We start from the raw sequence: 23,723 nt of genomic DNA, 5'->3' as shown, positions 1-23,723 counted from the left end.
CAGGTTATGAAAGTCTGCATAATATTTTTAAAACATCTCATCCATTAGTTGTATCCAGTACAGAATGTGCAAAAAATAAACCTGGCTCTCCAAATTTTATATAGTTATAACTGTGTTGTATAGGTACATTCTCAATGTAAATCATTTTGGTAATTTTATGGGGTTGACATTTATCTGTGCTGAACTAAACTACGATCAGTTTCCCTAAACGGAGCCTTAAAGCTACACAGCTATTTTCTAAGACTCAGATTGTTGTTTTTGGTTATGTGCAAACCAATAAATTAAACAGGCTGGTTTAATCTCTAGTATTTTGTGTGCACATTGATGTAGACTTTAAACTAGATGAGCAGAAAATGAAAGTATGTTTTCTTTGGCAGGCATTTGATGTACTTGGAAGAGTTGAAGCTTACCTTAAGCTCCTTAAATCAGAGGGTTTAAGTCTGCCTGTCTTGGCAGCGAGGCATGAGGAATTACACAGAGAAATTAAAGACTGCACAGCTGATGCTTTGCAGGAGGGACAAGCCTTAATCAACCAACTAGCCTCCTGCAGGTAAGTGAAGTCTATTTCTTCCTCAGTGTGACAAGCTTTTTCACAGTTTCCACAGTCTGTTAAAAAATAAGTTGCATGATTTTTTTTCCCCTACTTCTGATGTTTTACTGCATTATGACATGGCTTAAAAGTATCTATTGAATTTTGGTCAACAGTAATTCAGAACACAGCATTGCTCATCCAGAAGTGAGGCTATATTCTGACCTGAGGACCTGAAAATGCCAAAGCTTTCTTTCTATGAGTTTCTGAGGAGGGAGGAGGGAAAGAACAAAAGAAGAGACAGAACTTTCCTTCTGTATACTTTTTATATCCTAGTATCTCCGTGGGATTTCTTCCTCCCTTTTAATTCGTAAGCCTTGAGTCTACTCTGTCCCTTTGTTGCTTTCTGGAAAAAATAAAGTTCTAGAATTCCCTTTCATTTTTGAGCTTGATGGCTCACCAAGCAAAACCCTAAGTAAAAGATGACATTATTATTAATTAATAATAATTACATTTTTAAAAATGGAGAGCCCACCACATGCCTGGCACTGTCTCAACAGCCTTAGAAGCATTATCCCATTAATCCTCACAGCAACTCTACAAGGCATAGAATATACTATTAATGTTCTCTTTTTACAAGCAACTGAGACACAGAGAGGTTAAGTAACTTGCAAAAGGTCATGCAGCTGGTTAGTTAGTGGCAGAGCCAGAATTTGAATTCAAGTGCATGGATCCAGAGTAATGGTCTAGTGCATCCTAGACCACCTGCTCTTAACCAGTATGCTAGGGTGGGTTGTTTTTATGAGCACATTCAGTGAGTATATCGGTGTGATATACTCTGGTATATCTTAGAGATGGGTGGGAATGAGGAGAGAGAAGGACCTTGAGAAGCAGAAAGAGAATGCAGTGAGAACGTATGATCAAGAATAGGGATTGGAAGACAAAAATGGAGATGACAGAAAGAGCAGATGATGGAACAGATACTGACTGGGAAGAAATGATGGCAGGGCTTATGTTTTGACAGAGAGAGACAAAAAAAATTCTGCAAATGGGGTAAGCCCTGTTTTTATCTTCCATATCCACAATCCCCTTGAAACTCAAAGACATTCAATTTGAGGAACAATGAAATAGGTCAAATGTGGTAAAAATTATTTTATTTCTGTTAAAACCCTCATTCTGCTCTATTTTAGACATGCTTACAAGTGTTGATTTGGTAAATTTGGGTTTAGGGAATTTTCTTTTCAGAAGATAATCTGAGTCCAGACAGATACATTTAACCAGGGCTTTGGGACCATGCAAAGTCAAGATCAGAAATAATCCAAGATATTCCAGCAGGAGCTAAAAAGCTGAGGCTATGAAAAGGGCAAATAATTCTCACCTTTGGAAAACTAACAATAGCTGTAGTTACTAAGTTTCCCTACTTTGGCTCCATGTCATGCATCAGGTAATGGTGTGTCCACTGGGCTCTAGGAGAACCAGTGTGCTCATGTCTGGCCCCTATGGGTATGAGAGCTCCTTTCTTCCCTCCCCTGCTACAGGTCCAGTCTTCTAGAATGTATAAGAATCTTGGACCAGGCAGAAGATATCCTATGGGGTGCCTGGACTTGTTGTGCCTGGACTCAGTGTACCTGTTTGACATTGATCTGAGTCATGTGATGATGGATTAAGTGGTGAGGTCTCCAGTTGTAATTGGTCTCATGTCAGTTTAGTAAGTAGGTCTCAAAGCACAGATACATACTGTTTCTCTGTTCAGGCCACTCTTTACTTGTGGTACTTTCCCTGACCTTAGACAGTTTCCTTTCATGCGTGGGTGGATCAGGAAGCAGCCAGAGACCCCTCCCCAGATCTGAAGATCTGTCACTGATACGCCGCCCCAGAAATTCTAGATGCCTTGGCCTCCCCTAAGTCTGATCTCTGTATCTTCAAAACAGTACATCCTTTGGACTCTGTTTTGTTCCACTTCCCTGAGCTTTGGTCTGGAAATTACCTCCCAGACAGCAGGCTGATGCAATCATAAGGCTCACCTCATTCATTTCCCTTCTCTCAGGGATGACTGTCCTGTGCTACCTGTCCTTCAATGTCTGAGTTGTTTAAGGCATGAGGGTAAATCCAGTCCCTGCTTCTTGACCAGAAACTGAAGTTCCGTATTTAGTTTTGATGCTTAAGTCTTAAGAGCAGGAAAGCTGGTCACAACATATTACTGCTAAACTTTATCCTGTTTGTTCTAATCAGTAATGCTTTATTTTCAATACTTAAATATAAGAGAAGTGCTTTTATTTTACATTACAGTCTATTTTCAGGATTCTAGTGATTCTTTTTGGCCATCCATTTTGTAATGGTCGACATGTTTGTTTACTTAGCTAGTCTCATTCTTTTTGCCTTCCTTGCTCCTTCTAGTCTTAAATTTTACATATATATTGTTTTTCAAAGGGACATCTATAGTTCTGTTCGTCAGGTTGCAGACTGAGTCTTAATAGAAGAAGCAATAGTTAGGGACCATTTCAAGAAACTTGAATTAATGGTAGATAACTGGATTAAAGAAAGAAAAATTAGCAGTGTGATTTCTGTCAACATCCTAGATATATGAGCGTTCATAGTAGTTCCAAGGTGTTTGGTTGCCCTGAGATTTCACAATATTTTACAAATCAATACTATTTCCATTTTGCAGGAGGAACTGAAGTTAAAGTGCAGTTGTTACTTGGCAAAGGACATTTTTGATTCAGAGGGTAGATGTAGAATAGAAATCCATTAGAAGCTGAATTGAAACGCATTAGAATCTCAGTCGCAAACCAGAGCCACACATAGTCACTGACCTCAATCCCATGCATACCATTTGGGACTTGCTTCCCTTCCTCATCTAATGATTTATCTGTCCAACGACCTGGGTCACCGCCATGGGAGAGAAGCAGAAGGAGATTTCAAGTTGCAGCCACAGCTGGAGTGAAGTTGGAGTTTAGAATAATGACAATGGAAATAAACATAAATTCCACAGAGAAAAGTATGTGTTACTGAACATCACAATGGCTTCCTAGACTTCTGAATGCCAGCCACACTACTAGGACACAAAACACTAAAATTCCTACTATCAGACATTTGAAAACTGGTGTGGATAAGAAGCTTAGGACTTAGTATCAAAGGAATTTTATTTCATGCATTCTGAGAGCCAAAATAATGCCATGCATTTAACTTCTCTGAACCTCAGTTTCCTCATCGGTAAAATGGAAATATGCATTTTATAGAGGATGTTTTAATCAAATGCGATAACACCACTCTGGCATATAGAAAGTGCCCGATAAATAACTGGTTCACTTATTTATTTACCTTCTATACAAAGAGTTTTAAAAGCAAAATATTAAGAGTTACATGGTTGCTTCATATGACTACGGCAGAGTCAGCTGTACCAAATCATATTCATTTTCACTAACTGGGGAGGTTATATTAGAAATAGAGCAGATAAACATTTATCTTGAGGTAATAAAGGTAAAATTTAGTACTGGGGCAGATAGGAATTTCAGAGACCCTTAGATCTAATTTTTTTCCAGTTAGTTAATAAAATAGGACTTCAGAAGTTCACATTTATCTAAGATGAAGCTTCCCAGTAAATCTGAGAACTTTGTAATTATTTTAGGAACAGATCCACATTGTTTTTCTAACCTGGAATCAAATACCTTTGAAATTGGAGCAGCCTCACAAGATAAATGATGGTTATTTACCTGTCTCCTTGCCCTTCTATTTCCTCCCTAATGCTCAGGTGATAATTCTGAGTCATTGTTAAATTGTTTATTATCTTTTCAGAGTGTGATATCTGTGACATAACCTAAGTACACTTTAACATCAAAGGCATTTTAGCTCATTCGTTTGCATTTAGTTATGATGCGAGTTACCTATCATGGGATCTGATAATGGTCAAACCAGGCTTACAGTGAGGTTGAAAGCTCTGGATTCCGGCCCCCTCACCTCCTCTTAGGCCTTGCTTGGCATCATCTCTGAGCACTGAGTGTAAAGGTAGCCCAAAGGTACCCTGCTGCCAAGCAGAATAATGCATTTATTAAGCCACAGGAAGCTGTGGTGATTGGAAGTGCTGGGTCGGAGACCTTGTGTGAGGGTGAAGTTTTCCATAATTGGGCAAAAACGAGGAACCTCCTTTTTTGTGTTCTCAGTGAGCTACCAGTTCAGAACTCAAAAACAAGGAAACCATAAACAAAAGACAACCTATGAACTGGGAAAAAACGTTTGCAAATAATGAGATCAACAAGGGCTTAATTTCTAAAATATACAAACAGCTCATACAACTCGATAACAAAAAAACAAACAACCCAATCGAAAAATGGGCAGAAGACCTAGATAGACATTTCTCCAAAGAAGACATACAGATGGCCAACAGGCACATGAAAAGATGTTCAACATCGCTAATTATTAGAGAAATGCAAATCAAAACTCCAATTAGTTACCACCTCACACCATTCAGAATGGCCATCATTTAAAAAGTCTACAAATAACAAATGCTGGAGAGGATGTGGAGAAAAGGGAACCCTCCTACACTGTTGGTGGGAATGTAAATTGGTGCAGCCACTATGGAGAACAGTATGGAGGTTCCTTAAAAAACTAAAGAAAAAAGCTACCTTATGATCCAGCAATCTCACTCCTGGGCATATATCCAGACAAAACTATAATTCAAAAAGATACAAAACTCAAAAACATAGAAACACCCACTAAAACCAGGCTACTTTATATAAAGTATTCATTTGGCTTTTCCTGTCCCTAAAATTAATTTAAGATTTACAGGTAAACTTGCTTCAGCATTGACTCAATTTCTGCTCCTGCATAAAAGACTGTTCCAGTTTTTTGTTTTTGTTTTTTTTTTGTGGTACACGGCCCTCTCACTGTTGTGGCCTCTCCCGTTGCGGAGCACAGGCTCCGGACGGGCAGGCTCAGCGGCCATGGCTCACGGGCCCAGCCGCCCCGCGGCATGTGGGATCTTCCCGGACCAGGGTACGAACCCGTGTCCCCTGCATCGGCAGGTGGACTCTCAACCACTGCACCACCAGGGAAGCCCCTGTTCCAGTTTTTATTCTACCTTGCTGTGGTGAACTTAAGCTTATAAACATCCTGACTGAATACTTCGCTTTCATATAACCTTAAGTATTGCCCTTTTGCTCTAACATTTATTGTTATTCATTTAATGTTGATTTTTCATATTTTACAGAGAAATAGAAACAGGGGTAAGTTGGGATTTTTCATTCTCTTTTCACGATTTTCTTTTATGTTGACTACCACTACTTACCCTGTTTGATATTGCGAATGATAATGAACTTTAGAGCATGGTTCATTCAGTCATTCATTTGCTAATTCCCAAAATATTATTGAGTGTCTTTGTAGATCAGGTGCTCCCAAGCATCTAATGTGATAGGTGAAGTGCCTGCCCTCATGCTGTTTATATTCTGCTGGGAAGAAAGAGTCAACCAACAAATAAATCAACAGATGAGATGCTCTTACACAGCAATGAGAACTGTGAAAAAAAAAAAAGTGAAATGGGCTAGAGAATGACTGTGGGGAGGGGACCATTTTAGACATTGTAGTCGGGGAAAGATTAAGGAGAGGAGCTACCATGCAAGTGGCTGGGAGATGAGTGGACCTGGAAGAACAACAGCAAAGGTGTAGCAGAAAGAAGGACAGTGTGGCTGGAGGAGAGCGTGACAAGGGGAAAAGGCATAAGACAAGATAAAATAGTTAGGAGGGAGTTAGACTATATCCAAGTGCTCATTGGCAATAAAGGCAACGCTTGTGTGCTTTATCTACATTAACAAATTTTATCCTCAAGCCACCCTGTTATACAGATACTTCTATTACCATTGTTCCTGTTTTGCAGGTGTAGAAGCTGGGGCTCAGAGAGGTTCAAATAACTTACCTACTACCTGTCACACAGTGGTAAGGGGTGGAGTTCAGGTCTGAACTGCTCTGTTAGGTTGCTAGCTCTGTCTCCTTTCTTTCAACTTCAGTCATTAGCAAGGAGGCTGACCACTTAGTGAATGTGGATTTTTTTTTTTCATTCTAACACACTTGAAATGTGCTGTATCTATCTTCTAATTTCAACTCAAATCTCACCTTCCCTGCAAAGTTTTTCTTTCTTTCTGTTTATTTGAAACATTGTTGAACATCCATATGACATACCAGCACTGGGCTTCAAGGATAGTCAGAGATACATAAACCTGGCCCTGAGTCTTCAGAACCTCATTAACGGCCAGTAAGGGAATGACATGTCAAGGGAGTGTGATCTAGGTCTGAGGAAGCCCTTGGGACAGTGGGTGTTTGGGCCACATCTTCAGAGAAGAGAGACACAATCCCAAGCTCCTGTGACCAGGATGGGTCAAGTGAAGGAGTGAGACTTGAGAAGGCCATTGTTGAATTTGATCATCTAAGATGGGTGAAGAAGGGTCTACATCTTCCAGCCAGGATGAACCTAATCAAAACCTACCACACAATAGTTTTTTAATTCCTTTGTCTTTGTCAGCTCTATCTCACTTTTTACTCTGTGGTGTTCTGACTCATTTCTTAGTTGTTTGACTTGTGACAGCATCATCTCCCCATCCAGACCATGACATCAACTTGAGGTCAGCCTTCAAGGTCAACCATGTAGGAAGCCTCTTGTATGCTCCTTATCTCAGTATTTACATACTAGGTGACTTGATTTGAAATGTTAAGGGGCTGGTGTGGCATAAAGGAAAGTTTATGTCATAGCAAAAATATTTTAAAAGATCTTACGTGGAAAACAAACAAAAATAATCCCCACCCTCCAACAACATAAAACAAAACAAAGAAACAAAATCAGAAATCCCTTTGTATCAGAGTCATCTATTGTCACATTTTGTAGGAATTCTACCAAACATTTAAGAACTTAAAATAACTTTTCTTAAAAAAGTTTGATGATATATTTAGATGGTAAATATCAGATGCTGAAATTCAGGAAATTGCAAAGTTGAGTTATGACAGTGTTAACTCAGCCGCTTTCCAAATATTTTCATGTCTGTATTAAGTTGTTCTCTTTAGGGGTTGAATAAATGTCATAATTGCAGTCTGAATCTGTTACCATTGTTAAGGCTTGTATAATTCTGAAACTCTTAGTATGGAATGCACCCAAAGTTTACCCTTTCTATTAAATGTAGGACTAATTAGATTAGGTTCTTGTAAAATATCTAGGAGTCACTCATTGCAATATGAATTTATTCATTTATAATACTGATGATGTGATGTGAAATAGCAAGGATCCCAGAGTTAGAAGTTCTGAAACTGCAGGGTCTACAGAGGAAGCCTGACTAAAGGGGCAGAAATCTGTGCCTTGGACAGCTGAGGGGGGGAGTACTCTCCAATGAGAGGGCTTAGAGAGGAAAGAACACCAGAAAGAAGAGAGGAAGAGATGTGAGTGGACAAATACATGAATAAACTGCTCATTACAGTGTTGTTTATAATAGTGCAACCACCTAAATATTTTCAGAAAATAGGAAACTGTTCCAGTAGTTTAAGGGCAAGCACAGTATGGAATAATCTAAGCCAATATCAGAAGAGTGTTTTTGAGGAATATTTGAAGACAGAGAGTATCCTCACAATAAAATGTTAAGAGGATAAAGTAGGATCCAAATCACATATATGGCATCTTACTAACTTTGGAGGGGAAGGGGTGGAAAGGACTGCCAAGAGAAAAACTTTCTGGAAGGAAATACATTAAAATGTATTTTTATATCTTCTAAATTACCTCAAAAGAGAATATTTGTCTGGTTAGCTTTTACTGTGCCCCTTTTATGTGAGAATTTATGTCATCAATCAGGGAAAATGTTCAGCAATTTAAATATTGATTTTCTGTTTTTCTCTCTTTTCTCTCCTCCTGTAACTCCCAGTAGAAGAATGTTGGAGGCTCCCAGTCTGTCTTAGATGTCTGAACTATCTTTCATATTTTTCATTCCTCTATCTCTTCGCACTGCGTTCCCAATGAATCCCTCATATTGAGTTTTCTCTTCTGTTAATTTTCCCTTTGTTTTCAGCCATTGAATTCTTTTGTTTGTTTTCATAACTATACTGTTTTCATTTCTAGGATTCCTAACTCATTCTTTTTCCTATCCAATTTCGTTTTACTTCTGACTGCTTTTGCTTCAGAGTTTCTTGTTTCTTTATTATGGGTGCTCATTTTTCCTTTATCTTTCTGGTGATGTGAAACATATTTATAAAGTCACTTTCAGATTGCTCTACTTATTTTCATTTCCGGTAGAGCACATTTAGCTCTTGATTGTTGAGTGTCTTTTCTTAGGATTCATTTTCCTCATGTGTTTTGAAATTTTAGATTGTCCTTCTGGATGGGAAGTGTTTGTTCTTCAGCTTTATTTTCCTTGCTTTGTTCTCTACTCTTTTTTTTTTCCTCCTTAGCAGCTTTGCAATGACTTCCGTCTGAACTCACAGGGTCTCCTGTCCAGAATCAGTCTTCTGCTATTTGATCAGGGTCACCCGAGCTCCCATAGAGCTACTGGGGCTCTCAGAGGTGCAGCCAGAAATCCAGGTTGGGGCACAGTCGGGGTTCCTGACTGCTCTGCTATGTCTGATTCCTTGGCTTCAGCAGCAGTGGGCTATAGCATTTTTCAAACTCCTTTTACAAGAGGGAGAATCCCATCCCTGTTACTGATTTCAGGGAGAATCCCAGCTATGGGACCCTTCATGGAGGACATGTTTTGGTCTCTCTGGCCTCATAGGAGTGGAACATGTGGGCATCTCTGCATGGATCTGGACCAGAACCCAGGAACCCTGTAGTTTCAGCCCCACTTACTACTTGCTGTTTCTTTATTGTCATGTGTATACAAGAGGTACATGTGGGTGTGAGATGTTTGGTGGGCAGTGATTCTCAATGTGTACAACTTAAGTCAGAAAAAAATTATTGTAAAAACATACATATCCCTTCCACAGTTCGAATGGCACTTTTTCAAAGTAGGGATGAAAACTAGATGGTGGCGATTGTTTCCTCCAAAATAGAGATGATAAACATGAAGCGTTCCTGTCCAGAGATCAGGAAGATATTTTTTCCCATTTTCAAAGTATAATTTGTCCATAGACAGAAAGAAAAATATGATCAGCTGATCCCTTCTGATGAGATAGAGTGAGCTGGCGCGTGCTTAGCATCTGGTTCAGCTGCTAATCCAGATGGGCTCCCAATAGTAATTTGTGAAAGGTTTGAAAGCAACTTGCTGCTCCCAGGAAAGAATCATTAGAACACATCAACATTGGAATTTACTCTCTTCTCGCAGCCCTGGTTTGTAACAGATGCAAAGACAGGGCAACCGCTTCCATAGAGCAAATGTAACAGTCTATTTTTGAGCCAGAAGTCAATATGCCTCTGCTCTCTGGGAGGGAAAAAAAAAATCAATCATTTTTCTTTCCCCCTTCCCTCCCCTCTCCTGGCTCAATGAATAGGGGAGAAAATACTCCCATGATGGAGTTTCTAACAAATGTCTAAAGAAACCTTCACAGTCTGTCACTCCAGAGTATCTGTGATGCTTGAAGAAGTCAAAGTCAATGTCAGGAATAATCTGATGTATCCCATGCTCATACTACAGGCAGGAACCATCTAATCCATTCATAAACAGGCAGCCCAAAGATCAAGCAGTATTTCCAATGCAAGTTACAGAGCCACAGATTGTTGGGCCTAGAAAGCTGGTCCACTGGTAGCTCCTCTCCCACCCCATCAGGCAGCACATGAGCAATGCGGCTTCATCAGAGTCAGAACAAAATGCCTGGGCACTCCCGTCAACCAAGTTTCTGTTATCAGTCCCCAGTTCTTGTCCCATCATTTATTTAATATTACTGTGAAGTAATAGGACTCATTTCTGGGTGGCTGATGGAATTCTATTAATTTATTTTCAGTTAATGTAAGAATTGCTGGCAGAGTGTGAGGTCATATTTTTCCTTTGATCAAACCATCTGCATTTCACTCTCTGAGGAAATTGGCAATATGCATGCTATACATGTTTTAAAATGTTTTGGAATGTTCAGAAGAAATGTCTGGAATCAGTGTTTCAAGTTTCCAACTGAAAATGATAGAATAGGGCTGGTTGTAAGCTGCAGACTAGGTTTTCACCAAGGAGGAATGGAGAGGGAGAGGCCCTGGGGTTAGGAGTGTGACAGATATACTCCAACTGGGAATCAGGTAGAAGGAAGGGATTAATGCCTGATCAGACAGAGATGATCTAGCTGAGGACAGAGGAAGATAGGAGCTGGCTAGGGTAAGCAAGATAATTGAGAACTTCTTGTACTAAGGATGCGGTCTAAGCGACAAATAAGAAGGGAATGCACATGGGACAGGCAATTCAGTCTGTCCCTATAAGGCTTGAAACAGTGGAGGGAAGTATCAGTCAATCTAACTATGAATCCTAAACCATCGAAGAAGAAATTGGGCAGTCTTTGGATAGCCTAAAACTTCTGTAAGTGGGCAAAGGGCAAAGTCATCTTTTTTTTTTTTTTTTTTTGCGGTATGTGAGCCTATCACTGTTGTGGCCTCTCCCGTTGCGGAGCACAGGCTCCGGATGCGCAGGCTCAACGGCCATGTCTCATGGGCCCAGCCGCTCTGCGGCATGTGGGATCTTCCTGGACCGGGGCACGAACCCGTGTCCCCTGCATTGGCAGGCGGACTCTCAACCACTGCGCCACCAGGGAAGCCCGCAAAGTCATCTTTGTTTAAAAACAATTAGAAACCGTTACTAGTGACATTTTTAATACAGTAACTATCTGTGCATATGTTCTTTTTCCTTAAATCTGTGTCTTGTCTTCCCTTAAATATTGATCAAAGTGTACTTTATTTAATTTGAAAATATGCATTGATCTGCTTCTTACAAGGCTATGTAGCTCAGGGCTACAGAGGATAAACGAATGAAAAGAATGTTGTATTTTCCCTTAATTTATAATGCAATAGATATACAGGATAAGACATAAATCACCACAAAATAAGACTAATCTCGTAGGTCATTGGAAAATTAAAAATGAATGATCCATCCAAAGACAGCAAGAGATCCTATTTGGCCCGTTGTGATTCATCTAAATTAAAATTGTGAGTTGCTAGAGAGCAATATATTTATGGAAGGAATGCTTGATTTGTTTTTGTTTCCCCGTTTCCATTTTCTCTGCTGGAGGGGCCTTCAAGATGTGAATTTGAATAAGATGTCGTGCCCCTCTAGTGGTCACTTTGCAAACTACAGACAGACATTTCATTACCTAGAGAAGCCAGCCAATTTCAAAAGAGCATGCCAGCCAGGCTAATCCTGTTTCCATCAACACTGAGTGCAAGGGAAAGTGAAATTTTAGAATACTCCCCCCCACCCCTGTCATGTGTCATGGACCCAGAAAAGGTACTATGAGGTGGTAAAGAGTGTGGACTCTGGGATCAGATGAATAGGTTCAAATCCCAGCCCTGCCATTTAATAAATGTGACCTGGGCAAGTTACTGAGCATTTCTGTACCTCACTTTGCTCATCTGCAAAACAGAGATAACAGTTATAGCCAGATCATCGGGTAGTTATGAGAATTAGAAGAGATTACTTAAAACATTAAAAATGGTTCCTTGTCACAGTAAGTGGATTATTTTTAGAAAATGTTTACCCATTTACTATGACAAGCTTTATTCTCTGTACCTATTTTCCACAGTGCTTATTCACCTTTTCTTTTTTATTTACCTTTCTCATTCCAAATTTGCATGTTCTACAGAAAAACCATAACATGTAGGACAGCTGGGCTTTTAAGTGCCTTTTTAGCATGCAAAGTCTAAAATGTAGTTAAAATATGATTACTGTTACCAATATAATATTTTTACAGAATTTGTGGATATAAGTACAGGATTATTTGCTAAACTCTCCTGATTTCTTGATTATACTCTTCACTGTCTCTGAGTTATTAAAATGTGAAACAAGTTGTTTCAAGTGTAATGTCTGTGGGACCTTAGGCGTCAGGAATAAGGTTTCCCCTCCAGTTAAACTTCTCTGGGACTCCGGTGGTCCCACAGGACACACTTGAATCCCATGTGCATTCAACAAGATTCTCAAGCCGCCTGATGACCTCTAAACTCTTGGCAGCCTCGTTGTCATTCCTGTGAAGTCCCGTTCCCTCTCAGGCAGTTGGGATCCTGCCTTCATTTCGTTACTAATTCAATTCATTTTTACTGAGTCATAAATTAATTTTTTGAGGTAAAACTACTGAAATCTGTATCTTGTTTCAAGATCTTTTAAAGCTCTGGGTAATTAAATGTGAGAGTTATCAGCTCATCTTTATGAGTATTGGAAGGAAATGACTGATAGGAGATTAAAGACTTCAACTTCTTATATGCAGGGAGAGGCTCTATCTCAGGGATAGGTTGAAAAATTTTAAAGTGCTCACTGGATCAGCAATGTCCTTTCATTGTCTTGCATTGCTAGTAAGCCTATGTTGGAAATGGTTAGGAAACTTGCTAATGTGTCTTTAGACCACAGCAAATGGGGTCCAACTCAAAGTTCATTTGTTGTTTTAAAGACATTTTCATTTTATGAGCTGTCATGTCACTTTTCATTTTCTCATGAGGCCAGCACAGGTACAAAATGACAGTGTGAGGCTTGGTTTCTTTTTATGAACAAGTACATCAGATTCCTCATTGTTGGTGATACCTTGGTTTTCACCTAATGATTACAGGCTTGAGCATTCGTAAGTATCCAGAACAAGGACCTTAGTGTTACATAAATATTTTACCCTATTGGATCATTCAGTGTTTTGTTAATTGGCTGATCTACACTTCTATTCAAAGAGCATCTTTAGATAAATGAAGCTTTTAAATAACACCCCCAGGAAAACTCTTGGCAAACATACTGTATTTTTTGCCTTAAGCTTCTCAAAATATCTTAAAGAAATATTAAAAAGTGAACCTTTAGAAGAGAAGATTAGACCTGGTTACAAAAACCCATAACTCATCTTTTCCCTCGGGACTGACCGACTTAAACAAAACAACATAATTTGGTTTTGGTCTCTGCTGTACCAGGACTACAGCTTCTTAACTTCTATTATCCTAAAACCTGAAGCTTAGTAACTTTTATCAAGTCATACTTATCATGAAAGGTTCATTTTCAAATGTTCCCTGTTCCTGGGGCCTCTCTATGAGGGTGGAGTGAACTAACAGCTGGTTTGTTCCATTCAGCTCTCGGGTGACCGGTGTCCGTGAGATGATGGAATGCATCAAGAGGCGAGTTGATCATCTGACTGAACAGTGTTCAGCGCACAGGGAATTTGCTCTTAATAGACAGCAATTAACAGCCTCAGTGGAGGGCTATTTAAGAAAGGTAATTTCATAAAATGTGTCCTCCTTAAGCTACTATTTATTTCTTGGTTTGCATAAGTTTCTTTATTTTTAATTTTTCATTGAAGTATAGTTGACTTACGATATGTAAATTTCAGGTGTACAGCACAGCGATTCAGTTTTTTTTTTTGTGGTACGTGGGCCTCTCACTGCCGTGGCCTCTCCCGTTGCAGAGCACAGGCTCCGGACGCGCAGGCCCAGCGGCCATGGCTCACGGGCCCAGCCGCTCCGCGGCATGTGGGATCTTCCCGGACCGGGGCACGAACCCGTGTCCCCTGCATCGGCAGGCGGACTCTCAACAACTGCGCCACCAGGGAAGCCCTCAGTTTTTTTTATATATATATATATATATATATATATATATATATATATATATATATATACTCTTTTTCAGATTCTTTTCCATTAAAGGTTTTTACATAATGTGGAGTATAGTTCCCTGTGCTGTACAGTAGATCCTTGTTGGTTATCTATTTTATGCATAAGCTACTATTTAGATGCAGCTCCTTACCTGGTGATAATAGATGATGGTATGGGAACTGCAGCATGCGGGCACGGTGGGAGGATAGGGGTGTGTCTCCTTAGGATTCCCTTCATCCCACATTAGGCTTTATATTCAAACAAAATGAAATTGTAATTCACTACTGCTCATCAACCATCCCTGCCCCAGGTTGCCAAAACTAAAAGTGTCATCCTCCCTGCCTCCCAGCCCAGAACATGTTTACACAAAGGCAGTTCTCATTTTGCACAGAACTGTGTTAATTGAACCATGTGTATATTGTGATTGTGTCCTCTTTGATTTATGTGGTTCTGTGCGTGGCTCCAATATGCACATTTTGGTTAACATGGCACCACACAACACAAGAACAGCAGGTAGATACCAAAAATGATGAGTTTTAGGGGTTCCAGGAATAAATTGCCATTATCATAATTTATTGAACCAAGACAGTGCAAAGGACATGGCCACTCTGAATAAAACCATATGTGTGAAAATCCTTTCTACAAAGTGAATATAGTGGTTTGAAGAATTTTATTTCCCATTTTCAAAGAGGAATGAAACCAGGCAGCTACTATTTGACTAAATAAAAAAATTACTTGTCTGGGGGCTTCCCTGGTGGCGCAGTGGTTAAGAATCCACCTGCCAATGCAGAGGACACGGGTTCAAGCTCTGGTCTGGGAAGATCCCGCATGCCTCGGAGCAACTAAGCCCGTGAGCCACAACTACTGAGCCCTCGTGCCACAACTACTGAAACCCGTGAGCCTAGAGCCTATCCTGCACAAGAGAAGCCACAACAATGAGAAGCCCGTGCACCGCAATGAAGAGTAGCCCCCGCTCGCTGCAACTAGAGAAAGCCCGTGCGCAGCAACGAAGACCCCAGGCAGCCAAAAATAAATAATAAATAAAATAAATAAATTTAAAAGAAAATTACTTGTCTGTAGATGGGGTTATAGCAAAAACTAGTAATATCTCAATTACATTAATGCTAATGAACCATGTTGTAAAGTCTGGGTCTCAAATTTTCAATGATGTTTTTTCATTAGCTACAATGGACTTATATACCTGACTTACACAAGTAGAATTAATAGACTTCACAGGAGAGGTCATTAAATAACCAAGTCTCTATCTAAATTGCCTCCTTGCCTGTTATTGATCCAGAGATGGGAATTGGAACCTTGTTCTGATGCCTGGGTCCAGGGAGATTACAAACATGGCGGCAGCTGTAGTGCTGCATTCCCTGGAGCTTGAGATTCAAGCGAATTTGGTGGTGGTGGAAAACACAGTAGAAACTCAAACAGCTGCTGTTGCTTGTGTGGCTACTGCCAAGTCAGAGCCAATTTGACTTTGGGAAGTATGAACTCTAGTCAGAGCAAGGCAGTAACTTGAATTGAATAGAACCCCTTAAACCTCACTGTATTCACTAATTCATGTGTACTGAAGATCAAATCATAATCCCCCACGTTCATCAATTAAATGCCTAAGCATGTTTCTGTTTTGTTATTACATGTACAGCATGTGGTGCTGTCCCGGGGCCCCTCAGCCCTAAATATAGTAATCGATAAAGTGATCTAATACCTATGCTGGACCTCTGCTTCAAAATATACCTGTAAATTGGGCCCCTTTCAGTGTACAGTGTATGATCATGACTTTTGCACCAGAAAAATTCATTTCTACTGATGTGTTTGACTTTCTGCACCAGAAAAATTCATTTCTACTGATGTGTTGACAAGTGAATTATCCTTTCTACGTAATATAGATAATAAATTCTTAGAGAATGTGGATTATTGCCTACATCTCATCGCTGTTAATAAAAGAAATATCTGTAAACATATATCCTCTATTGGTGAGTCAGTAGTATTACCTCATATGAAGAGCAGCATTATGAATTTAAGTAGGAAATACTGAAATATTAAACTATTTTTAGATTAAAATTGATATACATTTAAAGTATAATGGGAATGTAGAGAGTAATATTTATCTCCTCTACACATATGCATACATATATGCCAATATATATTACTAAGGGTGCAATATATTCTTTATTCCTAAAGGTGGAAATGTCCATTCAGAAAATCAGCCCAGTAATTTCTAATGCAATGGATGTCGGTTCCAGCCTTTCTGAATCAGAGAAGATTTTGAGTACATATCTGGAACTAGATAAACAAGCTAAGGTAAATAAAATGAGTTATTATTGTGGTTATGGTTTTGTAAATATGATTTTTCTTTATTTTCAGTAGCTATAAAACTTAATCCTAACTCCCTTGAGGGCTGCAATTCTAAATTAGTCTTCTGGCAGATAATGACTTAAAAACGGCTACCATTATGTGTATCTAAAGTATATTTACAGGTGCATTTATTAGGGCGTTTGAGCTCACGGAAGCTCAGCATTATAGCCTGGTGCTAAACACTCATTTGGCCCTCTTTCCTAGCCTAGGAGATGTTAGCAGCTCCTTGAGGCCGGGAGAGCGCCTCTTCAAGGCTGTTTGTGATTTTCTGCTAGAGTAAGTTGCAAGAGAAAATTACCAAGAGCAACATGCATCAGTGCTAGATTCCAGGAGGCAAAAAAATCACAATGTTGTTTGCACACCCAATGTTTAGAGACAGAAACTGCCCCCTCCTCTGCCTGGCACCTTCTCTAGCACCCTCTCACCCCTTTCACATGGGACTTAGGTTCAGACATTCCTGCTAGCAGCTCCAAACCTTCATGAAGTCCCTGCCTGCCCCAGCAGGTGGTTAGGAAGGTGAGGCAAGTGCCCAGGTCTCTAGGAAACAGCCTCGCTATTCAATCATTTCTTTTTTTTTAATTTAACTTTTATTTTATATTGGGCTACAGTTGATTTACAGTGTTGTGTTAGTTTCAGGTATACAGCAAAGTGATTCAGTTATACATATACATATATCCATTCTTTCTCAGATTCTTTTTCCATATAGGTATTACAGAATATTGAGTAGAATTCCCTGTGCTCTACAGTAGGTCCTTCTTGATTATCTATTTTATATATAGTAGTGCATATATGTTAATCCAAAACTCCTAATTTATCCAAGAGTCTCCTTCACAGACAGCACTGCCACCTGAAACTCACAGATGAACCAATTATTAATGGGCTGTTTTTAATTCATTTTTTAAAATGTCTAAAATGAAATGCATGCCTGAACTCAAGTTCATTTTTTTAAAAAAGAAAGCCTCATATATTTTATTTAGAGAAGTACTTTTTTCTTTTTTTATAAATTTCTTTATTTATTTATTTTTGGCTGCGTTGGGTCTTCGTTGTTGTGCACGGGCTTTCTCTAGTTGCAGTGGGCGGAGGCTACTCTTCGTTGCGGTGCGTGGGCCTCTCATTGCGGTGGCTTCTTTGTTGCAGGGCACGGGCTCTAGGAGCAAGGGCTTCAGTAGTTGTGGCATGCAGGCTCAGTAGTTGTGGCTCGAGGGCTCTAGAGCGCAGGCTCAGTAGTTGTGGCACACGGGCTTAGTTGCTCTGTGGCATGTGGGATCTTCCCGGACCAGGGATCAAACCCGTGTCCCCTGCATTGGCAGGCAGATTCTTAACCACTGCGCCACCAGGGAAGTCCCTTCATTTTCTTATTTAAAAAATTTTAGAGGGAAGGAGGAAATTTCAAGGGGAGAAACTCCTCCACTTCCTCCTTCCAGAGGGCTCTCTGGGAGCAGCTCCTGTAAATTAAAATTACCTCCATTCAGTAGAGTACCTGGGAAGCATATTAAATACAAGTAGGAGAGCAATCCCTCCTTGCTCTAAATGAGAGTGGAGCGTCTGTCTTTCATGTTTGCTTGAATCCTAGCTTGGTCTCACGTGAAATTTTACACAGCTCTGCGGCAGTTGTGTAAATAGTGCCTACAATACCTACTCATCCGTTGAATCAGTGGTTAGATTTCACATGCCAAAAACTGCACTCAAAAGAAGACATAGGAGAGCAACCCTAGCAAGTCAAATTCACTGACTCTTTAGGTTATTCACACCTCATCTGTACCATTTTCCCTACACTTATTTAAAAACTGTTGTAGATGGAGACTTTAAGAAGACTGCATACTTGATATGGCATTTTTTGTAAATTAAAAAATGAGTGAACAATTTCTATAAACTTGTCATCTCTTATATAACAAAATTAGTTTAAGAATTTTCTAGAGCTACTGGTAAATTTCATAAAGCAATCATCATGTATAATTATTTTATTTAAATTATTTTAAACATTTCTGCCAATGTGTTTTACAACCTTTCTTACTAAACAAACTTTCTTCTATTTGTGACACAGAAAATAGAATGTTCTAAATAAGACGTATAGGTGATAGACTGAAAGAATAATTTGAGGTAGTTTTCATTTTAAGGTGCCTTTTTTTTTCAAATTTTAAAATATGTGCCTTTTTCATTGAGGAGAGTTTTGGTACAAGTTCAATTAATAATTGTAATAGATGGCTGTACAGAAGGTATTGGAATGTGAGTGTTCATGATTTCCCTGTCAGCTTCTGACCTCCTGTGCCTTGTTTTTATAGGAGACATCACATGAATCAGAAGCAGCTGCAAAACTCTTGACAGAGAAAAATGATTTTGAACCTGATGAAGTGGCATCGCTTTCTTCTAAAGCTAAGTGGCTAGAGGAAGAATTAAACATACTTGGCCAAAGCCTCAGCTCCAGGTCACGAGTCCTGCAAACTTATGTGGCATTTCTAAAGTCATCAGAGGAGGTACGGTACCTGTGGGCTGACCTCTTTGACAGAATGGCCTCTGCCCATCTTCCTGCTTTCTAAGGGGATAGAACCCTCGTGGATCGTTCCAGATCCTCCACCCCAGTGCACATACTCACTTAGAGCTCCTTTATTCTCCAAGGCACCATACACAGGCTCAAAGAGTAAGTTATTTTACTAAAAACATAATACAAGTGTGTATGTGTAGATACAGACAAATAAGCAAAGTGGCTGTGTTGAAACCCTTTTTACTATGGCCTACAAATATATATATATATATATATATATATATATTTTTTTTTTTTTTTTTTTTTTTTTTTTTTTTTTGCGGTATGCGGGCCTCTCACTGTTGTGGCCTCTCCCACTGCAGAGCACAGGCTCCGGACGCGCAGGCTCAGCGGCCATGGCTCACGGGCCCAGCCGCTCCGCGGCATGTGGGATCTTCCCGGACCGGGGCACGAACCCATGTCCCCTGCATCAGCAGGCGGACTCTCAACCACTGCGCTACCAGTGAAGCCCCTGGACTACAAATATTTACAATATCCTAAACATAAAACAAAATTATTTAAAAATAAGTCATTTTCTATTTAAAAATAAGTCATGAATCTCTTTGAATACTTAAGCAATTTGTGTGATTTGTTTAAAATCCACACAATTGGAAGTTATAGGCTGTTGGGTCCCGTCTCAGATCTGTCTTGTTTGATGCTTTTTAATAATTTTCCTCTGAGAGCTTTTTCTGAGGCATTGTTTTGACTGGTTTGTACTAAATAATCTGTAAAATTCCCTCTGGTAGACTAGAATTCCATCTCTCAAAGGTCCCAGGTTCTTGAAGGTGACATCAGTCATAGCAAAGCACTGGAGTCCCACCTCATTTAACTCTGGTCCCAATGCTCCCAGGCGCGCGTGTTCACTCTCCTTTCAGGGAGGGGCTGCTGGTTGAGTGGGAGGTAGAGCCATCAAGGCTCACTCAGGGGTAAAGCCAACCCAAGTTAGGTAGCATTCTCCCGCCACCCTCCCAATACTCTCACCCTTACCTCGCACGACCATATCCTGCCTGCCCACATTCCTCTGCCAGCTCTCGTTCTCTAAGAGTCTTGAGTTCTCACCACTCTGGAGGAAGGCCACGCACAGGCCCTGGAAATCTCAGGGAACCACTGCCTCCTTTTCCACATCTTTCTTTATTCTGGATTTTTTAAATTTTTTCTTATCCTGGAACTCTCAGGGTTAGGCAGAGGTATTATAGCCGACAGGTTGTTCTGTCAATGAACACTGTTTTTAAAAAAGAAAGAATCTTTTTTTTTTAATCTGGTTTATTTATTTGTGGCTGTGTTGGGTCTGCATTGCTGCACGTGGGCTTTCTCTAATTGAAGTGAGCGGGGGCTACTCTTCATTGTGGTGTGCGGGCTTCTCATTGCGGTGGCTTCTCTTGTTGCAGAGCACGGGCTCTAGGTACGCGGGCTTCAGTAGTTGTGGCATGTGGGCTCAGTAGTTGTGGCTCGCAGGCTCTAGAGTGCAGGCTCAGTAGTTGTGGCGCATGGGCTTAGTTGCTCTGTGGCATGTGGGATCTTCCTGGACCAGGGCTTGAACCCGTGTCCCCTGCCTTGGCAGGTGGCTGCTTAACCACTGCGCCACCAGGGAAGTCCCTCGATGAACATTTTTGTCTCAACTTGAAATGGTGGAGAGGGTACAAAGTAGTGCTTGGTTTTCTGCATCTTCATTGCCAAAAATGTACCTTCTTAGCTTCTAGCTCAGCGCCTACTTCCATGGCCCCCTCTGGCCTCTGGGACCAGGATTTTTGGGACTAGGGCTGGAACCTTAGCTTTGCAAACAGAACTTTCCCAAGAAGGACCTCATGTCCTTTCATCTTCCCAGCTTTCACTTAATCTATTTTCTTACCTGACAGAGTCTTGTGTCCTCACCTTGGCAGTGCTCTCAGTCTGTCAATCTCCTACACCTTCAGTCTTTCTCTCTTTTCTCACCAGCTTGTGCTTATTCAATTCCATTCCATTCCATTCCCCATGTCCTCAACTCCCTGCCTTCTACCCTGACTTGCCAACTCCCAATACTAGATCACTCCAACACTCTGTTTACTCAGCTTCTCTTTCCAAGCTTCCAGACGCTCCTGTGGAAAATCATACAATTGTGCTTATTGGTGCTCTTACAAAGTTATGGGTCTTTGGCTCAGCTGAGCCCCCCATATGCTCTCTAGTTGATGCCCATTCAGTAGTGAGTCGCAAACTTCTTACTGCAGTTTCCATTCCTAAATGTCAGCTTATGCCCTTACCTTGTATGTGACTGAAAAACATGAGTCCATTGAGCTTAACTGCCTTGACTTCCTTCAGCTTCCAAACCCACTGACATATTCACCCTTCCTCCACTGTCACCAATAAAGTGGAGCTTCTGCATGTGTGCTGCACTAATCAGCCATCAGTCCCTCCCTGTCTGCTCCTACATCCTTCAGAATCTGGCTTCAGCATCCATCCTCTAATTTTAAAAATTTGCTTTTTCTGTTGCTTCCTTCTCTTTGGTCTACAGTTCTGCCCAAATAGTCTTGCCCTCACTGAGGCTACCACTCTGTAATTTTCCTTCCATTCACAACTGGACTCTTGGGATGGGAAGATGACATTTCTTTCCTCTTCTTCCTGATCCTCCCTAATCCTCATCCCACTGCCATTTGGTTTATCCCCTTTTCCATCCTGCCGTGTGCACCTCTTCACTCCATTCTTATGAGCTTATACTTACTACTTACCAGTTGACAGGTGAAACGGTCAATCTTTATCCCACTTAATCCCTCTGCTGTATTTATTTAACCCAGTTACTCACATTCACCTCCTTTGACTTTAAACAGATTTATTGAGGTATAATTTACGTAGCATAAAATTCGCCTATTTTAGGATGTAATGATTTTTGGTATATTTATAGAGTTGTGTAACCATCACTGCACTCCAGTTTTGGTATAGTTCCATCACCCCAAAAAGAGGCGTGGGGTACACTTTTCACCAATCCTGGTTTCCACCACCCCTCCCCGCTGCCCCCAGCCTCAGGCAAGCCCTACTCTGCTTTCTGTCCCTATAGATGTGCCTTATTTGGCTATTTCCCATAAGTGAAATTAGCCCATCTACTTCTTTATCTGTTCTTTTTCCTGATTCAGTTCTCTGCTCCTAAAGTGTGGTGGGTTACAGAGTTCTTGCCTGTGCTCCCTCTTTTGTACATTCTATACATGTTCCCTACAAAAATCACCCACCCTCCCACAAACACACCTATAGTTTCAATTTCCCAGTAACTCAAAACTGGTTCCTCAACCCCAGCTCTTCTGAGCTCCAGGCCAATGCTTTCAACTTCCAATCATACTAATTACCTATGTATTCTGTAGCTTCCTGAAGCTCAACAAAACACAACTGGTTATCTTTTCCTCAAACGTGTTTCCTTCTGTATTTTGGCATTGGATTAATGACCCCACTGTCTTTCAAAAGTCCTATGTAGAAGCTCAAAGTCCGTTCCGATCCCTTTCTTAATGAGCAGTTGTTTTTGTACTAGGCCCTGAACTTTTCATTCCTGATCTCATTTCATCCTTATAATATCCCTATGTTTATTTACTATTATCCCTACTTTGCAAATGAGGGAAACTGAGGCTCTGAGAAGTTAGGTATGTAAGACCAAACAGGTGGTAAACATCAGAGCTGAAGTTTAATTCCCAATCTCCTCCCTTTTGTTTTTTCAAACATCAAAGGCCATGCTAGGGGCTTCCCTGGTGGCGCAGTATTTGAGAATCTGCCTGCTAATGCAGGGGACACGGGTTCAAGCCCTGGTCTGGGAGGATCCCACATGCTGCGGAGCAACTGGGCCTGTGAGACACAACTACTGAGCCTGCACCTCTGGAGTCTGTACTCCGCAAAAAGAGAGGCCGCGACTGTGAGAGGCCCGCGCACCGTGATGAAGAGTGGCCCCCGCTTGCCACAACTAGAGAAAGCCCTCGCACAGAAACGAAGACCCAACACAACAAAAATAAATAAATTAATTAATAAACTCCTACCCCCAACATCTAAAAAAAAAAAAAAAACGCCATGCTATCCCATGTCTGTCTTTAGAGAAAACCTAAGAGATTTCTGAATTCCCCTTCTTCATTTGTACCATCACCTTCTCAGTTTAGGTCCTCATCATCCCTTGCCCAGCTTAAAGAAATTGTATCTGCCTGTTCTCTCTGCCTCCTATAATTCTCCCCTTTATGCCTTTCAGAAAATGGTCATTCTAAAGCAAATCTGATCATGTCACTTCCTGAAATTCAGGTTATATGACAAATGTAATTTATGAAGCAAGTTATAACTTTTACCCCAAAATGGGTAATGTATTAAAGTTGATCATTAGTTCACTTAAAAAAAGAAACTAGTCCAGATTCAAGGAAATTCCTATAATGACATCATGCTCACTTACATTCAAGGAGGCTTTTTTGAGCAGTTGGAAAAGGAGGATGAATTAAAGTTTATGTTTTAAGAATTTCACTTAACCGACAGCCCATGGTATTGACACCCCCGCCTGTAGCATACTATCCCATTGAAGTACTGATGGCTGTCATGCCGATTCCGAGTCATTGTGATAGCTGTCAGTTGTTTCAAACTAACGAGGGTGTGTCACAGTTTGTTGAGTATAGTAG

The 23,723-nt window shown here is 40.5% G+C and overlaps 1 protein-coding gene across 3 annotated transcripts in view; it reads left to right on the top strand.

Annotated features, from left to right (window-relative positions):
- CCDC141 (coiled-coil domain containing 141) overlaps positions 1–23,723 on the top strand; it is a 212,703-nt gene that overhangs the window by 126,562 nt on the left and 62,418 nt on the right. For all 3 annotated transcript variants that reach the window (XM_004267379.3, XM_033423654.2, XM_049712584.1), the window contains exons 8-11: positions 378–550; positions 13,716–13,857; positions 16,425–16,544; positions 18,881–19,072. In XM_004267379.3, coding sequence (XP_004267427.1) covers positions 378–550; positions 13,716–13,857; positions 16,425–16,544; positions 18,881–19,072 — 627 coding nt within the window. The remainder of the gene's footprint in view (positions 1–377; positions 551–13,715; positions 13,858–16,424; positions 16,545–18,880; positions 19,073–23,723) is intronic.

This window comes from Orcinus orca, chromosome 7 (genome assembly GCF_937001465.1).
Source record: "Orcinus orca chromosome 7, mOrcOrc1.1, whole genome shotgun sequence".
Taxonomy (NCBI): Eukaryota; Metazoa; Chordata; class Mammalia; order Artiodactyla; family Delphinidae; genus Orcinus; species Orcinus orca.
This window is presented reverse-complemented; position numbering and strand designations above follow the sequence as displayed.